At 40.0% G+C, this 15,424-nt stretch overlaps 2 protein-coding genes across 2 annotated transcripts in view; one reads left to right on the top strand and one right to left on the bottom strand.

Moving 5' to 3' along the window:
• The first annotated feature begins 319 nt into the window (after positions 1-319).
• cfap300 (cilia and flagella associated protein 300) lies at positions 320-3,457 on the top strand. Its single transcript, XM_088010235.1, has 7 exons — positions 320-1,005; positions 1,078-1,159; positions 1,415-1,484; positions 1,573-1,730; positions 1,817-1,989; positions 2,837-2,903; positions 3,029-3,457. Exons 1-7 carry the CDS (start codon positions 896-898, stop codon positions 3,158-3,160), a joined length of 792 nt encoding a protein of 263 aa, XP_087866361.1. The 5' UTR covers positions 320-895; the 3' UTR covers positions 3,161-3,457.
• Positions 3,458-3,618: 161 nt separating this feature from the next.
• Positions 3,619-15,424, bottom strand: part of kcnq4 (potassium voltage-gated channel, KQT-like subfamily, member 4) — a 58,434-nt gene continuing 46,628 nt past the window's right edge. The window contains exons 11-14 of the mRNA XM_015002282.2: positions 15,278-15,377; positions 9,165-9,296; positions 8,317-8,455; positions 3,619-7,756 (exon numbers count right to left, since the gene is read on the bottom strand). Of these exons, the coding sequence (XP_014857768.1) occupies positions 7,553-7,756; positions 8,317-8,455; positions 9,165-9,296; positions 15,278-15,377 (575 nt within the window). The 3' untranslated portion in view covers positions 3,619-7,552. The remainder of the gene's footprint in view (positions 7,757-8,316; positions 8,456-9,164; positions 9,297-15,277; positions 15,378-15,424) is intronic.

Below are 15,424 nucleotides of genomic sequence, written 5' to 3'. Positions count from 1 at the left end.
TGATTGGACAATTTTTTTTTTCCTGGTAGTCAGGAGGTTAACATTATTTACTAAAAAATTGTGAAGACAATATGCATAAAAAGTGTGCTTCTATGCACTTGAATAATGAGTACTAGCAAGCGTAACTTTCTCTATTAAATCAAGAAGTGTCTCAAATGCTCACTAAGTGAAAATTATAAATATTTTTTACGTAAACTCTACTGCACAAAATGCTTTTAAACCAGCTCACATTTTCTGAAACTCATATTCATAACTTGATCTACAGGACTTCCCATAATCATTTGGTATTTCTCCCACATATCTTCTGTAAGCAGAAAAAAAATGAAATAAAATCAGTAGTCAGATTTGTACTTTCTAACGTGATTTATAAGCTGATTAGGAAGTCTTCAAAGCACCACGTATTGATGCTATAACATGAGAGAAAAAACTATGGAACAAAAGCGTAAGAAGCATGAGAAAAATATTTACCTTTTTAAAGCAGATAAATATCGCCATCTGGTGGTGAAAATGAAAAAGGTTAGTACGTTAAATTGAAAACAAAGAAAAAACTGTTTAAAAGAGAAATTCCATACAATAAGTGATAAATACGTCATCGTAGATACATTACCCCTAACCTAAAATAAATTGTATTGGTGTTAGTTGAAGGGGAAAAAAAATAAAGATGTAGTTCATACTTGGCGTCAAGACGTCACCAACCGTCCGTTACCAAGGAAACAGCTACTCCATACAAATTCGAGTCCCTAAAAGTTAAACGAGAAAACGCGCAAATTGGAATTATCCTTCCAATAAATAAACGTAGTGGCACCGAGTAAGCTTATTATTAAGTCTACTACCTGCTAGCTAAAACAGCTCTAAAGTTTATATTGTTTTTATACATTTCTAGGCGAAACTCAGAATGGCAGGAGGCGAAAGCGCGTTTGAGCAAACTTTCTCTTTCAGTCCTCTTCCTGCTAAGAGCTTCTGTTTCCAGGAGGACAAGAACACCTTGACGCTGTTGATGAAATGGTGACGTAAAAATATTGTTAACTTTCTCCCGTTTGTCCAGGTGTGTTGTTTCTCATTGTGGGTTTAATTCAGGTCCATGCTGGGGAGGCTTTCAGCTCAGACGTACAGCTTTGACAGCAACTTCCATCCTTACAGCTATGAAACGTTTGCTTTGGTGAGACGTGATATTGTATCTACTGTAATATATTTTACTGTAAAATTTGATAGCGTTTCTTTATTTTTATCTTATTTTATTGCCATTTTCACATGAAAATCCCATACTTTTTGAGACTCAAATTCCGTTTTCCCCTATTTTTTTTCTGTAAAACAGCAAATCTTAAAAAATGAGGTGTTCTCCCTTTTGTTCACACAACTTAATTTTTTCAGTCTAAACTGAAAGCATTTGATGTTTCTTTCCACTGTTTTTCAGTGTTTCTTCAAAGACCCTCAGGTGATTGCCAGTCTAAGTAATATGGAGGCCGGAGTCTGCATGCCTCTTGGTATGTCATCCCTAGAGATCCTTTTATCAATGACAGCAGGAAATTTACGTCATCTTGACAAAAGCTAAGAGACTCATGTGTGTTGTAGAGAGGCCAGTAGCGTCTGTCAGCACAGAGCTTGTGCCCTGTACTAAGATCTCCATGGAGTTGTTTGATCCAATCTACTCTTGTGGCATCCTGAGGCCCTCTGGTCATGTAGTTAAATGCTTTCATGATGTCTACCCTGACTACGATGAACTTCGACAGGTGATCCCCTCTTTTTTTTTTTACTCCCTCTGCCTGTTTGTATCCAAAGTTAAGTTCAAGGCTTTTTTTTTTTTTGCCTCTTCCAGATGTTACAAGAAGAGGATTCTGAGCACTACTATGTTGTTGGGAAGATGGAGCGGAAGGAGTTTTTGTTCCGCCTTTTCAAGCACCTGTGTCTTGGCGGAGCGCTCTGTCAGTATGAAGACACCATCGACCCCTACATCAGCACCACAAAGAAAATATACAAAGACCTGATAAGGTGAGCTATAGCACAAGACTTCAACTTATAAAGAAAAATTGAACTCTTCTCTATGATTCTGGTCTCGAGGTATTCTAAAGCTGTAAAATGTGAATGCCCTTAAAACCTGGAAATAATGTATCATAGCAACCCTGTGATCTAGCCTTTCATGAAATCCCAGAGAAAATCTTTAGATTAAATTAAACCTGTCCCCCACCTATTGCTGCGATTTGCCAGTTTTCATAGTAACCAAAACGACAAATTAATCTGCTTGTAAATATTAAATCTACTTATGAATGCACAGGAGTCTGAGTTCCTACACATTTTCAATGTCAAAATGTCAAAACCCATACTTTTTCAAACTAAGTGTCCAGAATTGCTTTGTCACTTTTCAGCCTCATTTTAAGAATGCAAAATCCTGCCTTGTATCTCTACATGCCAGGATTGAGGCTTAATATGGTGGCTGCAAAAACTGAACTGTGAAGAGGGAAGGAAGAAGAAAGGAAAGAAAAAAGAATTGAACAATAGGTGACCAGATGAATGGAAGGAAGGGTGGGGATTCTGCAAACAGATATGTGGATTGGTGATTGGAAAATAATAGACATATGGGTGGACTGACTTTTTGATAAATAAATAGTTAACAAATTAAAAGAAATGCATCTTATTTCTTACATTTTTCCACACCTATAAATATCAATTGTGTAGGAACCACACTAAAGGGATCATGCTATACACTTGTTTTAACTTTGTGTTAAACCCATAATATTGTGAAACCCAAATTTATTTTTTACTCAAGGTTTTTCTATTGTTAGGGCGTCTTTATGATCCATTCCTTTATTTCACTACTAATCAGTCATTTACTTTGTAGTGTGCAAAAGGACCCAGAAACAAAGAAGATCAGTGTGGTGTCCACCGTCCTCAAAGTCTGTGCCTATGTAAGTGAGCAGTACACATAAGATTTGGATCTGAAAACCAAAAGAAACCTCTACACTGAATATCACTACACCTGGAGCCACTCAAGAAAACAGCAAAAAGCATTTTCTGTGTTTTTGTTCTTCAGGATGAGTCTGGCCAGTGTTTTCCTGGAACACGGGAGGAGGAGCAGACCTTTGCCTATTTAATTGTGGATCCTGTCAAACGAAATGTGACTTTGCTCTTCCACATCTACGGCGTGGGAAAAATGACGCTGTAAGAACTGGAAAAGGAAGACGAATCTGAAATTTTGACCAGCTACGGAATTAATTGTTGCTTGGTCCAAAAATACTGTCTACATCTTCGATTTCTGGTTTTGGTAATTTTACTATATGCTATTGAGACTATAGAGTCTTGAAAAAGTATGAAAACCCTTTCTGTGCCTTAACTGGAATTGTGAAAAACAGCTGTAGGTCATATGTTTTATTTAGATTGAGAGATTGAGTTGAGCAATTAAAAGAATTTTCCTCATAATAATTTGTGTTAGAAAATCCAATAAAATTAATATTTATTAACATCCACATGTTAACACTTGCCTGTTATGTGAGAATGTGTAGAAAACTCTGGAAGGTACAGTAGCAACTCACTGTAAAACTTTCAAAAGTAGTTTGTTGTTGTGTATTAAACCATAGTTGAATGTGTCATAATGTGAAGAAAAAGAAGAGACCCAGAGCAACAAACAGTCCAAGAGCTTTATTGAAACAAATAAATTAATAAGTTAGTTTTCTAAAAATTTCTTCTCAGCAGAAACACATTTTTTTTGTACCTCTTTAAAAGATCAAATATAGGTTAGATTAGAAAACAAACCAACGTTGCATTTTATTCAGTCAACTGCCCCACCATTTGGACTTGGAAGACTTTGTGTTGAGTTTGCGTTTTGCTTATTGCTCGTTCAGTTCGTGCTTTTATTCTAACAGCAGCTCCAAAACCTACAGTAGGAAAGCAGCTAAAAGAGTAATGCGGTGGAATGTCAAATGGCAGCAAGTCAGTGAAAAGATGGACGGATGGTAGGACGTCACTAACAGATAACAGAACGTGCAGATTGGTTCATGCATAGAATTCAGTCAGTCGGACAGTCACTAACTGTTTCTCCTAATCAGGTTTCTAAACTAGCGCCCCGTAGCGGCCTCAGAGGTAGTTGTGTGGAAGCCAAGCTTATCTAATGTGACATGCTTGTGACAGCACACATGCTTGCAGAGATTCCTGTGTTGACACAAAATGTCCATGCCTCCAGCTTCCACATCTAAAGGGTGTTAAGATACTGAATGGGTTTCTATGGAGGTGCGATGATATGCCGACGATACAGTAATATTCTCAGAAAATTGCAGTAGTTGTAAAAGATTAAATTCTTATAAGTAAATTTGTCTTTCGTTAAATGTTACGCAAAAAAAGTAAAAAAAAAAAAAGCATTCTTTTGTGTAATTTCTACAAAACAAACTTCTTCCAAGCTTTTTTTTTTTTTTTTATTGTTTTAAGTAGGAGATAGAAAGGCGCACCACACCTTTCACAGAATAAGGAGAAACAAGGCACAGGTTATTTGTTTTTATCTTCTTCCTGGAACACATTTGTGTGTGTGTGTGTGTGTGTGTGTGTGTGTGTGTGCGCGTGTGTGTGTGCGTGTGTGTGTGTGTGTGTGTGTGTGTGTGTGTTTTTTCTAATACGGGGGCCACATTAGGAACAACATGCAATAATGTGATCTTCCATTAATTATCATGAATAACAGCGTCATTCATGGTAACACTGCCTCTAATAAACAGGGATCTCTGCAGTAATTCAGTCCCTAGAAATAAAGCTATCCAAGTATGTTCCATGGAAATAAGCAGAAAACTTGGATGGTGCCTAAAGCGACTTCTAGCGTCAAGAGCCATTGGAGCAGAAATAGATCTGAACAGGCCGAGCAATGAAGTACATTCACTGTTTAAATGTCTCACTTAAATGGAAAAGTGGAGCACCTGAGTCAGCTGGACGTGACTGGGGACGGAAGAATTTCTCACTGGACAAAAACAATGAAGGGATTTTTTTTTTAGCTGTTGCAGGCAGGATATGAACATACACTGAACACGACATCCATGTTCAAGATCAATGAGTCTGTGGGCCAGATCAGCTGTGTAGTTTATGTCTAAAAAAATAACACAAATGCTAAATTTACGTCAGCAACCACAAAACTTTAAAAAAAAAACAGATTTTTTTTTTTTTTTTTTTACATGTTTTGTCAAATTAAATACATGGAAATAGCCAGAGGCTAAATTAAACAACAAAATGGCGTTCCGTTTATGAAGTGCCAATAAAGGAATTGCTTTCGTTGTTCGTGTTTGTCTGCATGTAACATTTTAATGATCAACTGCATACCCTTTTGTTCTGAAGCGTCTTAATGGAACGTGCACTAATGATAATCTGAAAGTCATGCAATAGACCTGGATTTCTTGAGCATCATTCATTGTTCAGAACTGTGCTTGTGCTATCTTTAAGTGCATGTGACATCTGATGCAGGAACTGTGCCACCCTTGTGACACAGGTTGTGAGGTATTACCTGACTTGAGGCCAGATATGAGTGATGAAAAGCAGTGCAGAAAACTGCTTTCAGCATAGTCCGTCTAAATTCATATTGAGGATCTAAGTTGTCAGAGTTCTTTTAATTGAAGTTCTGTAACAATTAACAATGAGTTAATATCTTAAAAGAGATAACTCATTTTCTTGCTGTCTTCGTTTAGGGTAAATACAGACTTGCAGGACCCAGAGACTGAAGCTAATGCTATTTTGAAAGGGGGTTGAAACCAAAGTTGTCTTCTAGCATTTTAAAGGCTCCAACTTTTAACGCATCAGAGCAGTTTGGAGTTGCAGCACACAAACGCATCACTAGATTTGTGACCTCTGACTCAAAGAGAGTTTTTCTTCAAGTCACTTCAAAGTATCCTTGCTGGTCTTTAGATCCAGTCAAAAATAACTCTTGGGAAAAAAAATTTCAAAACATGGAAGGAACGTGACCCTGATGAAGGCCACAAGCTGAAATGTGTTGGCTTTCAAATGAAGTTGTTTCCTAGTAGTTCAAGTGTTGCTGGAGTCTTCACCTCACAAGAATGTGACGTTGCCAGCTTGTTTTGCTTGAAAAGTTTAGATGAATGCCAGACAGAACCTGTCGTGATTTCCTATAAATAGAACTGAAATCAAAAGTTTCATTAAAGTCAATTATTTAATTTAACAAATTTAAACCAAAGAAGCTTGAAATACATTTATGATTAGTCATGACTTTAAATGTTGGTTGTTGGCGATGTTCAACCCTGAATTTATTGAAAAACATGATTATGTTTGTAGTCTTTATAGTTGTTTGGACTAAAATTAATATAATAAGCCAGAACTTATTTAATATTATCTAAGAAAGCAAATTATTTTGTTTACCTTAAATATACAAGAGATATAAATTTTGCCAGTTAGTATGTACATTTGCTAAATTAGACATTTATCCCCTGGGTCCAAAGATCTGGATTTAAACAAAACAAAGACACCAAGAGAACCGGGATCCAGCAGATATAGTGACCTTTCATTATGTTTTTACAGAACTTCTCTTCAAAAATTCTGGACTATCCCTTTAAAAGCAAGTCTGATGAATAAATATGGCCGGATTACGGGCTGCAAGACAGAGACTTCTGGAGGTTTTGTTTTATAAGTGAAAATGTATGTCACTAAAACGGTCGTAGTTCGCACAGTAGTCTGGAAAAATTGCAAAAGAGAGATTTGAGAATTACAACGGACCACCACGGCTCTATTAAATCCTACATAATCCTCAATACAATGCCAGCTGAGCTGGAAACAACATGTGTCTTTTTTTTTCTTTTTGTTTTTGCTGTTGGGCTTGTTGGAGACCAGACTTCCTAAAGAGGAAATACAAGTGAAAACAAACAACAATTTACACGAAGGTACAGTCCAAATCCACAGTCAATCCAGCACATTATTTTCACTCTGTCCTCATGTGAAACGTTTGGGTGATTAACGTCAGATCTGGAAAACAGAACTTCCCTCGCTGGGTGGGACCTTGTGCCGATGCAGCTGATCCAGGTCCAACTGTGTTTTTCCTTCATGTGTCGATGGCTCTTGTTCTTGCATTGCAGTTTCTCTTGAACAAAGGAACAGCTACATTCACCACAGCATGAAAAACTGTGTTGTCACCCTAATGTCGGAAAGGGACTTTCAGTCGATTGAAGCGCCCAAGGGAAAATAAAACCGGACAATAAAAGAGGAAAGAGACGATTCCTCCAGATATCTGCAAAACTTCCTTCCACAGTCTGTCTACAATTAAAGTTTTAAAGTAGGTTTAGATATACAGCCTGATGTGAGTGGGTGAGACTGCTTCAGTAGTCAAGTACTTTCCTCATCCAGTGAGTTGAGAGGCGTGTGCGGTGAGCAGCTTTGGCTGAGGCTCCTCGTCAGCTGGAGCCACCTAGTGGCCAATGTCTGACCAGCTCCAGAAACATTCACTCCAGGATAAAGGGCTGAGGACGGAGGCTTGAGATGGGAGGGGCAATCATAACGGATCTGAATTAAAGGGGACGTTTGGGATGAGAGGACTCAGCCTAAGGAGAACATACTGTATGGGGTTAGGGTCTGTGTCCCATTGTCATTCCAAGTTCCCGCTGTCAGACTGGGAGATGTTCAGTGTGTTAGCGGACGGGAAAAGGTCTCTTTGGTCCGTGGGGCTGTGGTAGTCAGACGTCAGGTCGGGGTCCAGGAGGGAGGACAGCGTGACGTGAGAGGAGCCTTTCTTCAAGCACTGGGAGTAGAAGTTGAGCATGAGGTCCAACTTGTTTTCTATAGACTGTACCTAAAGAGAGACACACCAACACTGGACTGTGAGATGTCAGCTGCTTTATAACCTTTCCATCTGGTTAGTTTCACACAGCTTCGTTAGCTGTTTCCATTAGTCCATATAACTGCACAAATTGGAATTACGGGGGGGAAAAAAACAACTTTGCTTAATGGAAACATGCCAAAGACAAATAAAACTAGTTTTTTGCTAAAAGGTTTTTGAGCTAGGATCAGGTAAATTATTGACTATCTCAAAATTCACAAAATTTAAATGGAAGAACCTTTCTCGCATCACACAAGTCACGCGATCAACAACCGGATGTGATGACTGGCATAAAAGACGTGGAAGACGACAGAAAGTGGTAGGAGGACGACGGAGCTGCATGTTTTTAATAACTCATCGTGTGAACGGTCTTATTCATGTGTGATTTTAATTGCATTTCTTACTTAGTGGAAACACCACAATTCCAAATTAATGGTGGTTTTTGTCTACATTATCGGAAAATCGACAAGGCTTTGCAAACATTTGTAATGGAAACGCAGCTGCGCTCTTCAAATATCGTTGTCTTCTGGTACCTGTTTCTCCACTTTCACCACACGGCCCATCATGCTGAGCTCGTCCAGTGGGTCCAGTTCTGGAGGCGTCTTCTCTCCTTTTTCGGGTCGCACTTTTTTATCAGGCTGAACACCTCCTCGCCCAATTATCTGATCCACCCTATTACACAGAGGAAACAGGGTCCAGTAAGTACCATGACGATTAAACATTTCATATTCCGCTTTTTTAAAAACAATTTTATCGTACGCTTTAGTTCTCACCAAAGTTACAATTTCTAAAGTCCAAACTTATGGACTACAATTGGCTACTACATACAATGTTCTCAGCATAATGTAAATATTTTTTAGTGCCTTTTCTGTCATAGCCAAGAAAAAAATAGCCAGCAATCTTGACCATCGGACCAATTTAATCCTAACTCCTAACTTTATCAAAATATGAATGATAAAACGTGCTGCAATTATACAGAATAAGAAACAAAATGGCTAAATATTACAATGTTGTATTAGTTTGGTCATTCTCATAAAATCCCAATGAAATGCAATGAAGTTTGTAACGTCACAAAATGTTAAAAGGCTTTGGGGTATGAATACATTTGCACTGCAAGTAGTAAACTTCTGCGTTCTGAGTTTGTTTTTGCTAAATACACACATATAATGTAACAATTAAAGTGTTATACTTCATCTGCAGTTGCTTTGACCTATTTTAGGAGTTTGTGGAAAAACAAAGGATTTATTAAATCCCGGCATGCAAAGATAGGAAATATATTATGCTTATTATTTACGATGGCAGAAAACGTATCATGAGATTAATGTCTTGGTTTTTTACAGATCGTAAAGAAGCAGATTTTGTGATATAAAGATTAAGGTACCTCATTTGCAAGCTCTTGATGCGGCCCAGCATGTCCAGGTGTCCTGCAGAGTACTGCTCTATGACGTCCTTCACGTCATATGGACGCAGCATCTCCTTGAACTTCCTCTTCGCCACTAGAAACTTCAGAATCCTACACACGCACAAACACAACACTCTTCCTGTTATTACCTTTCTGCGTAGAGTTTCAAAACCGCACCGGAAAGCGCACAGAAGCCACCGTAAACCTTTGGAAAAATGCACAAATGGAGGCTATCAAACAATGCAGCTCGCCCCGACAATAACAAGATTAATTAATGTCAGCATGACCTTATCATTCACAAGCAGGCCCATAAAGAAAGCAGTCACAAACCTACCAAACCGTGCGGATATATTGAGACGCTCAGCGCCTCTCCCAGAGACATTTTCTTATCCGGATTTGCTGTTTCAGCAATTAGCACAGTTCCACGGATAGGATAACACACACACACACACACACACACCTCTATTCTATCCCCAGTTTCTGCTCTTTTGTCATTGTGACAGCTGTGTTGGAGCCACTGGTGGACCACAGCTGCTCCCGCTCCCGGTTGCACACAGCTCATAATCACCACCCACACCTGAGTGTGGGGGAGTCGCACCCCGGATTGTTAACCCTACACCTCCGTACCAGGTGAACACATCCACTGACAACATCCCCTGGCATGGTTCTGCTTAAAGGTCATGTATGAGGGAGTAGAGCCTGTAACAGAGATAAAAAGGAGGGGGAAATGTGGAGAAAAGTTTAAAGATGTCTGCACCTGGCTTCATGTGCTGCCTGTTACCTTAGCTTCCTTTTATTCTCTTTGCCAGGGAGGCTGGCTGTGCAACACAATGTGTCAAAAGAAGCTTTTAAATGACGCAATAAACACAAGAAGCAGCGGTTTCTTCTTCCAGTGGTTGGTTGTGTAAAGTGACGGAAAGAAAAGATTTTCAGCATGAGAAAGGATACAGCTTTATTTATCAGCAGGAACTCCCGTCTCCGAGTTGCAACATACAAACAGTGAAACACAATGAAATCACACAGACAGATAAATGCGTCGACACATCTTATGTGAAAGCGGCGCATTCTTTTGAAATAAAAGGGAAAGTTGCAAACCTAACAAGACCCGGCTGTCAAGGATGACGCAGTCAAGAGCTCGATATCGTTGAGGTTTGACGTTGTAACGCAAAGTCACAACGTGTGAACACGTTTTAGATGTTTGACTCGGGACGACTGGTGGAGATGAGAAGAGTGTTTGAGTAAAGCAGGGAAGTGAGTGGAAAACGGAAGGACTAGTTGGTGACCCGGTGCCCTTATAGCCGTCAGCGCAGTCCCCCTTCTCCTCACGCAGCACTCGGCTTCTTGATGACTTATGCGTTTGGAGTATTTTTGCAAGCAGTGTTTTCTTAATTTGCAAGTAGGCACAGTTTTTTTTTTTTTTTCTTGCCACGGCGGGCCTCAGGTGTGGATTAAGACAAAGGTTGAAAGGGAATGAGGGAGGGTTTTGTATCCTCCGAGGGTTTCTTCAAAAATGCTGACTTCTCCTTCCTGGTCACTAAAATGGCTTTAATAACACGGAGTCAGGTTTCAGCGCCCCCACCGTTATCCAGACAATTTCCAGTCACCGCGCGGCACAGTTGGCATGGCTAACTAAGAGATATTATCGCTTCTCGGTGCTAGGAAGTTGAGATGTAAAAACACGCCGATGACTGGGGGGAGAGAGGAAGTGTCAGCTGTGGCCCAAAATGCTTGCAAAGCCACTGCAAACATTTCTGCAATTCAGCAAAGGTGATTCCCAGATAGTCTCCAATGGCAGGTTTTATCTGGGAATTAAAAATGACTGTTTTGCTGACATGAACCCGAGGTGGGCCAAGACGGATGAGCCACTGCAGGAGCAGGTCTGAATCTTTCTGGATATAACTATGTGCTCCGCTAAGTGACAAAACCCAGCCCACGAGGTGAAGCATATGTGTAACAGATTAATATAAAGCATAAAAATAATAAGGCCTTAAAAATACTACACCTGAAAGCCACAACAACAAACGACATCAGATCACTATAAATGGAAACCACATCCAAATTATTTATCTATTAAAGCAGGCACTTCATCAAAGACTGCAAGCTTGCAAGAACGTTGTTGTGCAGTATCACATTTTCTGCACGTTGGGAGTTACAGAAGAGAAGCGCACAGGCTTTGTTTGCTCCTCTCCTCTCTCCATACATAAACCCAGCACCACACACATTTATTCAGGCAGCCTGGCACTGATAAACCACATGCATCTAAAGTGAAGTCTCAGCACTAAAGCCTTTCTGTGTTTCCCGGACATCAATCATGAGCCGTGCTGAGATGTTGCACATGGACCTGTGTGCTAACACGGTGAAAACACCTGCTGTTTACACACCTGCACTATCTTTAGGAACTCCCCCCCTCTTCTATTGTCTGCAGCGCAGAGCAGCTGAGGTCAGGGTTTATCTGCTGAGTCAAGCACAAGCCATGAGAGGACAGTACCACGGGCAGTACCAGTGGCATCAGACCGCCACACAGAAACACACGGTGGCGCACGCCTGAAATAGGAATCCGCTTAGCCAAACGCGGCGCTCATGACGTCGGTTTGAATTCTGCGCCAAAACAAGTCAAATCAAGCATGGACAGCTCAAAACCCAGGAACTACTTTGTGTGGTGTCACATGACCGTCACTTCAATGTTTCAGTCTTATTCAATCTCATGTGAAAAACCAATAAAAAGTAGACCGTGAAGGGAAGTAAAATGCACACTTGGCATCTCCTACGGATAATGGGCAAAGACGCAAGGTGCTACACTGACAGGTTCATTGTCCACGGCAGGGGAAAGATACACGTTTTCCACATGTTTAATTATTGAATATCTGAAACGTGAGGTGGACCTTTGTATTCGTTTTCCTGAGTCAGAACTTTGTAGAACCAGTTCTCAAATCAGTTAAAGCTGCAAGTCCTTTGGGGGGCCCCATGCCCGGGTTTGAACATCTAAAGACAAAAAGCGTTGTCTTTAGACAACCACATGACTGCATGGAGAGCATTTGAAAACATCAGGTTTTTAAAATTATCATTCTAAATCAGATTTACATCTGTACTTTGACTGGAGCATTTTATCATGGTCCAAATCCAAATCCTTCCACTGTAGCTCTGGCTCACTAATGTCCTCTAAAAAACCTGTAAGACCGTCACAGCTTCATACCGAGATTAAATATGACACAGGTAGACTCCTTTTGTTACTTGGATTCTACTTGGATTCCACCCCATACCCCTTGTATTCTACCCCCTTTACTTGTATCTTAGCAGGAAGGTTCCTCTTAATTTTATTGAAGCTTATTAGAGTAAAGGGGGTGGAATACAGAGGTACATGGTGGCACAGTTTGTTCCACTGTTCCCTTGCAGCAAGAAGATCATGAGATCAAATCCTGGCATGGTTAATAGAAATGGTAAAGTTCGAAATAATTTTTTCAATTTGGCAAAAAAAAAAAAAAAAAAAGAAAAAAAAAATTACACTCGTTTGTTTTGGATTTTGGCTTTTTTGAGAAAGTGGAGATGGAAACACATTTGCCAACAAATCTCCACTTCACAAATGTGCTCCTTTATATTACTTAGTCACATAAAATCCCAATAACATACATTCATATTCATAGATGTGGGATGATAAAATAGGGAAAAAAAGTGAACTGTAGGTCTTAAAGAAGCTTTTACAAAAGCAAATTCTTACAAGAATGTTTTAAATGAGGAAAAAAAGTAAATGCCGTGATCAGATCCAATTTAAGAAAATATTCATGCGCAAGGTCATTTCTTCCAAGGGCGTCATCATGCTGCAAATATAGAACTCCATAGACAGCATCACGCTACCTTGAGAAATGCAGTCAGGCTCCAGTGCTGACATCAGGGACCAGGAAACAGAAGTATTATAAACTGCTTTCATCAACCCCCCCAGGAGTACGGCCCAGCCCCAGCACCAGATGTTTGCTAGCAATTGTAGTTTTTCTGCCACCATCAGTGAAAAAACTTCATACAGGTAATCTGAGTGCGTGTGTGTGTGTGTGTGCGTGTGTGTGTGTGTGTGTGTGTGTGTGTGTGTGTGCGTTTGTTTGTAATACCTTGTGGGGACGATTTTCCTGACATATACTACGTTGTGGGGACCAATTGCTCCTTGTGGGGACTGGAGCCTGGTCCCCACGAGGGGAAACCCTGTTTTTGGGTCAGGGGTCAGAGTTAGGACTAAGGTATGAATTGAGTTTTGGTTGGGTTAGGTATGTGATGGTTAGGGTTAGGAAAAGGGTAAAGGTAAGGTTTAGGCTGTAGAAATGAATGGAAGTCAATGGAAAGTCCCCACAAAGATAGCAACACAAACATGTGTGTGTGTGTGTGTGTGTGGGGGGGGGTGTGTGTGCGCGTGTGTGTAGGGATGGACGCCGCACGCAGCGCTCTTGGAGAACTTCTCTGAATTTTCTGTTTCATGGAACTAAAAAAAAAAAAAGATAAATCATCAGCTACAGATGAGGACAAGATAAGGATATGAATTTATTTTTTTCTGGGAAAATTGTTTAAATTGTTTAATATGATCCCAAACTGATTTAAACTGTAGTAGTTACACCCAGGCTTGATGCCATCCATCCATCATCTACTCCTGCTTCAAGAAGAATAAAGAAACAAAATCAACACATAAATAAATCTGAAAGAATCACAAAACCATTTCTAAGTTGTTGGAACTCCAGAAAACCATGAGAGCAAACATCAACTGTCTTACAGCTGTATAACGATGTTTTCATTATTATGAACGCATCTAAGCACGAGGTGATATAATTTTACATTTTGCTGGTTGCAAAAAAATATGCATTTCTCTGCATAAGGCACATGTTATGTAAGAACATCCTCCAGTGAAATAATATTCTTAGAGAACATCAGAGTTTGTCCAGTAGTGTTTCCATTACAGGAAGAGATAACACAATGTCAGAAACTGACAAAAGCCCTTAATCACATTTTATTAGCGTTTGTCCTCGTCAGAACTGTACAAAATAACGTGCCTCGTTTTAGTCATATTGTATTATGATCCATCTAGATTGGGTTTTTACCCTTGTCTCTGTGTATTCACGTAAATTTCCCTGGTAGGCCACCGTATCGCAGAACCTCACGCATGACCAGCCAAGCTCAAGGAGTGACAAGGTCACATGGGGAATCTGACCGTGCTCGCACTAAGGTGCAGTTTTCTCCCTAAAGTGGACATTTATGCTTGATCAGCCAAATCTGCATGAAGTAAAGACACAGCTTGCCTTTTAATGTCAGCTACGGTATGACTCTCCTGGCCCGAATACACAAGCACATGTCGTCTAACGTGGGCGGCTTTATTCTCTCCATGACTAAAACGTGACCCGTTTTATTTATGGAGTATCCCTAAATACATCAGCACCTCTTCTCCCAAACTTTCTACAGCATCCCTGATGGACAATGACTCCCCTCAACATGCTTGAAGCTGCTACTGAACTGGAGAGCTCCTTCAGTGGCAGACTGCTACATCCTGGGTGCACAAAGCAGTAGTATTCACAGATCCTTCCTCTCGAAAGCTGTCATGACTTTATATCCCTCACCACTCCGAACAAACTAAGTGTTTAAATCACTGCTGATGTTTCCAGTTTTTCACGTTTCAAGTAACATTCCTGCTGCCCATCTCTGTTTAGCGCATCCCTGTTTGCACAGTTTTTATTTTCCCCTTTTGTAAATAATCTGTTGGTGTTTTTAATGCAGAAACACACAATAACTTTAATGAAATGAGTTACAACATTTGAAAAGTGTTTTTGAATCTTAATGCACATTTCTTTGGATCAAAGTAGGTATTTTTAATAAGTGCTTCGTTAATATGTGTTGTACTGTATGTTATACTTCTGTTTTTATTTATATATATATATAAATATTAGCTGTATATGCTCTGATTGTCACTTTGCTTGTGTTCAACCTTAATTCCCCCACTAAAGGACGTTAAGGGCTATTTCTGTTCTATTCTACTGTAAGTCTCAGATTAGACCATCTTTCATCATAAAAATGATCCCCAGAGAACAGCAGATGAATGGTGGTACCTCGGTGAAACAACCCACCTTACGGCTCGTATAAGCGTCTTCACAGCTGGAATCACCTCCTCCATGGCCACATCGCAATACGACTTGTCTTCCACGCTTTCCTCTCCAACACCCTCCACTGAGGTCCAAGAAGTAAAGAAGACTATTAGCAACATTCTCGCGAGC

This window comes from Poecilia mexicana, unplaced genomic scaffold, assembly GCF_051168715.1.
Source record: "Poecilia mexicana isolate PSO_F unplaced genomic scaffold, ASM5116871v1 scaffold_11, whole genome shotgun sequence".
NCBI lineage: Eukaryota > Metazoa > Chordata > Actinopteri > Cyprinodontiformes > Poeciliidae > Poecilia > Poecilia mexicana.
This window is presented reverse-complemented; position numbering and strand designations above follow the sequence as displayed.

Coding starts and splice junctions, on each gene's coding strand:
- cfap300 (XM_088010235.1), top strand. CDS start 896: ATGGCAGGAGGCGAAAGCGCGTTTGAGCAAACTTTCTCTTTCAGTCCT. Junction 1,006..1,077: donor TTGACGCTGTTGATGAAATG/GTGACGTAAAAA, acceptor GGTTTAATTCAG/GTCCATGCTGGGGAGGCTTT. Junction 1,485..1,572: donor CGGAGTCTGCATGCCTCTTG/GTATGTCATCCC, acceptor TGTGTGTTGTAG/AGAGGCCAGTAGCGTCTGTC.